We start from the raw sequence: 7150 nt of genomic DNA on the forward strand, positions 1-7150 counted from the left end.
TATGTTATTATTATAATTTTTTAAACATTATCCCAAAAAATACACATCTTTTGTTAAGTCCTATTAATTTTTGTTTTGTCTGTCTTTAATATTTTTAATATTGGTGCCGAAACCTGACTTATAAATCATGTCAAGAAATATGTCAATCCGAAAGTCAGAGAGAGAAACACCCTCCAAATAGATATTAACCAGAAAATGTAAATGCCAAGAATGATGAACTCATAGAAAGAGATAGTCAACCTCCAAAACCCCCTACTAAGACAAAAACCACATATTCAACTTCCAGCAAGCGCCGGTTACTTCAACTGCAACTATAAGAAATAGAAGAGATGAACAAACTAGAAAAAATGCAGTAAGAAAAAGAAATGCAGCGCCAAAGAGAATTCGATGCTAGAGAACTGGAACGACAACATCAAGCTGAAGAACTAGAACGACAACGTCAAGCGGAAGAACTAGAACGACAGAGGCGAAGAGAGGAGAGGGAAATGGAACGACAACGTCAAGCTGAAGAACTGGAACGACAACGTCAAGCTGAAGAACTAGAACGACAGAGGCAAAGAGAGGAGGGGGAAATGGAACGACAACGTCAAGCTGAAGAACTGGAACGACAACGTCAAGCTGAAGAACTAGAGAGACAGAGGCGAAGAGAGGAGAGGGAAATGGAACGACAACGTCAAGCTGAAGCAAGAGAACTAGAACGACAGAAGCGTCTGCTGAGAGTAAGGACCGAACTTGAGTCTGCTTCGGTCTTGGGAAGTGGTCAGTCCGCCTCAGTCTTGGGCAGTCGTCATTAAACGTTCAGAGTTACGTATGTATCGGCGTTATCAGAGTTAGTTGACTGCATCAATGACTCAACGCTAACTTCTAAAGTAAATACTACAGATATGGTGGCTAATGAACAAGGTGGAGTACTAATCAAAATCCATGATTGGCTAACGTTTTTCCAGACTTATGGTGCCAAAAAAATACCGCTCATTAAACGGTATAACCATTTTGAGTTCAGTACAGAGTTAAAGGAAAAGTGCACTGCAAAATCGATCTTGAAGACAACGTGTATGTTCATCAGGTATTCGACACCGAGAATGGACCTAGTGGTTTCCCCAAACAAATAGTTCCCCAAGGAATGACTCCAAAGAGGAAGGAGTATCTGTACAAAAACATTAGGCAATATTGCAAAGACGAGTTCAAAGATGTGTTGTGCCCTCATCAAGAAGCATACCCATCTGAAGATACTGAAGATACTGAAGAGACAGCCTGAAGATACTGATGAGCCTGATGAACCTGTTCCGGGGACTTCGACGGCGTGTCAAGGACCGTCAAAGAAGCGCCACAAGCGCTGAGTGTAAACATAGAAATATTTTTTTTACTTTAAAAATGTTTCTTTCTTAAATAAGATTTAAATGTTTTTTTAATTAAAAAACGGAAAATGCCGCCAAGAGGTCGCTTTCGGTAGTTTTGGGATTTGTTATGGAGAAATAACATAGGGCCGCGAAGAGGTCCCTTTTCTGAAATATAACTTTTAATGACATACTTTAATAAAAAAACAAGATTTTCTTAAAAACTACTGTAAGTTAAGACACAAATGGGTATTCCCATCATAGAAGACGTTTAAGGCTTTCTTTTAAAACCTAAGTCGTCGCTTAAATATAAAAAAATATTGTTTTATGCTGATTTGAAATTTTCAAATTAATTTTTTCGAAAATAGGCCCTTTCTCTCACTGAATTTCAAAGACCTATAACTTTAACAAAAAAGAAATCGTAGACTCATGGGACTTGCACCAAATTAATAGGATTTAAATGAGGAATTCAAAAATAATAGTAACTCAAAATCGGAAATTGCCGCGAAGAGGTCCCATTTTCCTTTCCGCCTCACAATCCACTCAAAGCTCAAACTCAAAAAAATTTTACGAAAACAAAAAAATCTCCATATATACTTTCTCCATATACTATGTATAGGGGGAGAAAGTAAAAATTAATAGTGCTGCACCCTGTTGGTAAACCTTAGAACCTTTTAATGATATTGAATATCATAGAACCAAGTTGTGTAGTTAAAACAGCTGGCAAACTGCTTTAATTCATTTTAAATTGTTAACATGGGAATCTACACAGCCACTAGGGCGGAGCCCAAAAGGACCTTTGAGATAAGAGTAAGTAATCGTATATATGTTAATCGGGAACGTAAGCTATCATGATATAACGTTTCAGCTCAATCTGACAAGTAGTTAATGCGTGATTGAACTTCGAACAAACAACCAAACAAACAAACAAATACACAAGCTTTCAAATTTATAATATTAGTAAGATTAAAATGGGTTTATTTGAAAATGGAACTCATAACGTAGCACTAAACATTGATTCATATTATTACGTAATTAAATTGCGTACCTATCTTACATAGCAAGAATTGATACTGTAGTTTTACGTGTATGTGTACCTAGCAGAGTACCCGTCCTTAGTCCAGGTTTGATCTGAAATTAAAATCTGTGTTAAATAAGATTCGAATCCACAATTTAACATGAAAAAAAAACTTTTCAAACAATAAAACAAATAAAAAACTCAAAGCTTTTACTTACTTTTTAATTATGAAAAAAACATCTGGTTAATATTATGGGTTGACTAAAAAGAAAAATGTGATCTTGCTTCTAAAAAGCATTGCTCACTAAGCATTGATCATAAAAGTATCTCATTATATACTATATGAGCAAACAAAACATTAACACTCTAACTACTTAAACAAACAGAAATATACTTAGCCCTACTATTTATAGCTCCTACTATTCATGCACCAAAGGCAAGTGTATAAACAACTTAGTTTTTTTATTGTTGTTTTTTAATTGATATATTTGTATATCAGCTTAGAATTAGGAAATTTAACGTAATTCAAACAATGTTTATGTCGAGGGTAGGTTAAGTTAAGAGGAACTTGGTTGAAAATATACATGTAATGACCATGAAACGCTCGTAAAAAGTTATTCATTATTAGAATAGAATGTTAAATCTACAGGAAGTGTCAAAAGTTATAATATAGATAGGTAGTAGGTACCTCTGGACTAGAAAACATCATAAATAATCTAAGGGTGGTAATATGAAATTATGATTTAAAAATTTTTAAAAAGGCAAATGATGTGAACAATATATCTCTCAAAATTGCAAAAATATACAATTTATTATCTCCTTGTAAAAAAGTTTAAATTTTTAAGGTGTGTGCCCTACTCTAAACACATGTTAGTTGTTCAAAAATGTTAAAATGATTCAAGTAAATGTGAGCTTTATAATTTCACTACTTTTTACATCAAAATATTTGAATACAATGATTCACATTAGCGAAATTTTTTATAATTAATTATGGTTAGATACAGCAACAGATATACAATCTCAATTATTTCATAAAAGCAATAATCATTGAACCCTCAAATGTAAGAATAAATAAACATGTTATGAACAACCTGTAGAATTGTGAATTAATTTGGTTTGACAGTTCAGCTTGTTTACATTTGGGTGGCATGGCAAATTGCAAACATTGTATGTGTTCTCATGTCAGCAATGGAGACCAATCAATATTTACTTTTAAATTCCTCACCTCAGAACTTTTAAAGCCAAAGCGGCAAAGCCCACGGTCAGTATCGAAGTGTGAATAGTCCTATAAAGGTGCTTGGTATGGTGGCTATATTTTCGTATATATTTCAGTAGTTTCAGTAGTTTATGCGCCTATTAGTAACAAACATAAAAACAGACATCATTATATTATTTTTTGTATAATAGTATGGATAATTAGTTTTGTAAAATTGCCTAATATACATTTGGTTTAACAGTTACCAAATTATTTACTGTGCTGTGTAGCTATTACTGGGCAATACAATGAATCATATACTTAGTTTTACCTACGACAGTTGTCTAAACTAGCCTTTCAGTTCAATTCTCAGAATTGAAAATATTCACTTATCAGCATTGTTTACTTACTTAAAAACATTGGTTTACTTAACAATGCTGTTACCTCTCTTAGAAGCTATATGTAGTGATTGTTAGTAATTACAAACGGTCATAGGTAAAGTAGTGTACGCAACTTGTGTAAATAGTACACGTTAATGTAAAACGTAGCGAGCGTTGCATAAACAACCATAATAGAATAGCAAGCCCAGTTACAAAACAATTCGGCTACTCTTGTATGATCCAATAAAATGTTGTTATTTATGAGCTGAATATAGCTTTTATGGACTCTCTCAACGACTGTAAAGGGAGTATGTTGAGTATTTTTAGTTTACACACTACCAAAATAAATGTGTCCATTATATCCTTTAACGTGCGGTAGAGGGTCTTTGTGAAATTTTATCAATATAGATACTATATTACAATACTTACAAAATTGCATTTTTGTTAGATCTTATACTGCATCCGTGACACTAATTATTTATATTTTGAGTCAGCCATTATATATTAGTAGCGCATGTATTATAATGCATTCTCATTATTTAGGAGAATTATTGAAACATGATGTCTGAAAAGCGATAAAATTTAAAATGTTAAACTTCATAACTGATTAGTGTTATATTGCGTTCTGTACATAAAATAACATAATATAAGTTTATCCAAACTAAATTTGACTTTCAGAGTAAGAAAAAAATCAATTTTCTAAATATTTTCATTTTATATCCACTGCCAAGTAATAATATAAAAATGACCTATCCAATCAACAACATTCTTAAGTATCCAATATTAACTTTGGTTTTAGCCTAAAAGTTGGACTATTTCTTTATCACATAATAAAACTGTTTAAGAATCTATGGCTAAATTTTTTAGTCTTTAAACTTTAAACACAAAAATATTTTCCTACGAACATTTGTTTTATTCCGATAAAAATTGATCAAATTAGGTAACAAACATAAATAATTAAAAAAGTGATAAGAAAGGCTAAGTATAGTTTAACACATAAACTCTTTAAAAACTGTAGGATTTGTTGGTCGAAAGCTCTCTCCAGGGAAAAGGCGAGAGGTTGTTAATTTAGTTAAGCTTATAACACTCATCTCAAACGAAAGTAACCCATGAGATGGCTTTTTTATTTACATTTTAGTTTGATTCAGTTTGTAAATGATATCAGATTTCACTTACTTAGTCCACCCTAAAGTCATTTGTAAAGTTCTAACAAATTAATTGTTGAAATCCTTAGTATATTTTGAACATAACAAGTCCGTAATATATATTTTACTCTATATTCGACTTTTTTTCTTTATATTTTATTTTAAATATTCATGCACGTACTCAAATAAAAAAATACAAAGCTAAACTTTTTAATGCATAACAGTTTTCATTATGAGTTCATAGCCTTAAGACAAACTAATAAAGTTATTTTGTAGTAATATTCTTAATGTTTTTTATCTAAGTATTCATATTGCTTTGTATAAAATTAACAGACAATATACTTCATAATTCTATGGATATTAATTTCCGTTATACCGTATCATAAAGTTAACCTCCATTATCTTCCATCACATATATTCATAGATGGAGGATCATTTACCTTAATTATTTCTTTGTAAACCAAAAAAGTCCATGTAACTATCAGTACAATGTTAATTATAAATTGATTTTACTCGTTTTAAACATCGATAACATTTATCTTAATATGAACCTATGTTAAAAAGAATTGAATAGCTCTCGCAAACAACTTATTTTAAAAGTTTCCTGCTACGAAGGCATTTTAACTTAAACTAGATATTTATTCTACAGCCTAAAACTATTTTAGTCTAACATTTACACCGTCTGACTGACGCTATATTGTATGCTACTCTCCAAAATCATCGTTGAGTAAGGATTGTTGCTTAAATAACTCTTCTTGTGATTGTAAGTGTAATCACGTATCTTGAACTCTCCTCCAGTCATCAACTAACAGCTCAGATTGCCTAGGTTGAGTTAACATTTAATCTCTACACTCTTTCTCAATTTTTACAAGACTTTTTATACAATAAAAATATTTTACGAGGTGTTATAAGGCATATCGGATTGTTTCAAATAGCCTTGTTGTATTTCAAATTCTGTTGTAAACAGAATTTTGAAATGTTACTGCAAGTTTGGTTGGTTAGGTTAGGTTAGATTAGAACTGTTTGACAACTAAATTTGAGTGTCCGTGACTGGAAAACTGCCCCCCGGTCTCTGACGTCAATATGACGTTGGAACCTGTTAGGGGGGATAGTTTTCCGGGGGGCAGTCTTACGGAAACCCAATTAAAATAGACACAAATATTTTTTCGAATTTTTTATATTTTTATGGTTTAAAAAGGAACGGTCTAACCACAAAAATTGTAACACATCACACCGACAACAAAGGTTGCATTGTTAAAGGGGTTTAAATAAAGGCCGTAGTAAAATTGCCACAGTAACGTTATAATAATAAAACCAACGCTCAGTCATTTTAATGTCTAAACCACAAAGTATGGTCATGTTCTATTAAGTTCGTTACCAAATTCAAAATGTATATACAAAACAAATAGCCTTTTCATTTTTAATAAATTTGCAAACGAATACAATTCACACGTTTGGTTGTAAGAAGAGGCATCTTGTCTATCAAAGTAGCAAAGTAAAAAAGATAATGTATGTACCTTTAGATTTAAATAAATTCTCAATAGTTTAACATAAAACGATTTCACAAATCTGTAATGTTGATCAAAAATTAAATTTCAAACTATGACTAACGTTCAGGAAAGACGTCCATTAGTTTGGTAATAGTCGTAAAATTAAATACAGGCAGTCATGAAATCTTGAGGATATACTACTATTTTATCATGGCTGTAGTAGGATTTTGTATGTCCTTAGACTACATTCTCCGCTTTCAATTTCAGCTTTTGCACTAAACTCTAAACAATTCAATTTAATAAGTCTACTTTGTAAAGAGACTGAACACGTCAATCTCAGTATGTTAATAATGTAGCATACAATTTATAGGTTATATCTAACATTACTTGATACAATAGTTATTTTTTTTTTACAAATAACTCCATATTTAAGGTAAAATGTGTAAAGTTTTTCTCACTAACAAATTAATAGAACGATTCTTTAGTGATAACGGAAAAGCCGTCACTAACTCTCGCCAGCGGATCGCTCAAGTCGACTGGCTGAGATGTTTCCCTGGGTCAAATGATAACGAAAAAACATAATTT

The 7150-nt window shown here is 31.8% G+C and overlaps 1 protein-coding gene across 1 annotated transcript; it reads left to right on the forward strand.

The window, feature by feature from the left end:
- The first annotated feature begins 365 nt into the window (after positions 1–365).
- Positions 366–794, forward strand: LOC129002568 (octapeptide-repeat protein T2-like). The gene has a single exon (XM_054430480.1). It carries the CDS (start codon positions 366–368, stop codon positions 792–794), a length of 429 nt encoding a protein of 142 aa, XP_054286455.1.
- The last annotated feature ends 6356 nt before the right edge of the window (positions 795–7150 follow it).

The sequence above is a fragment of the Macrosteles quadrilineatus genome, unplaced genomic scaffold, assembly GCF_028750875.1.
Source record: "Macrosteles quadrilineatus isolate MER2022 unplaced genomic scaffold, UCM_ALF_1.0 Scaffold_1__1_contigs__length_201487025, whole genome shotgun sequence".
In the NCBI taxonomy this organism is placed as follows: Eukaryota; Metazoa; Arthropoda; class Insecta; order Hemiptera; family Cicadellidae; genus Macrosteles; species Macrosteles quadrilineatus.

What these genes read in the sequence shown, in the direction of transcription:
- LOC129002568 (XM_054430480.1), top strand. Translation starts at nt 366, where the DNA reads ATGCAGCGCCAAAGAGAATTCGATGCTAGAGAACTGGAACGACAACAT.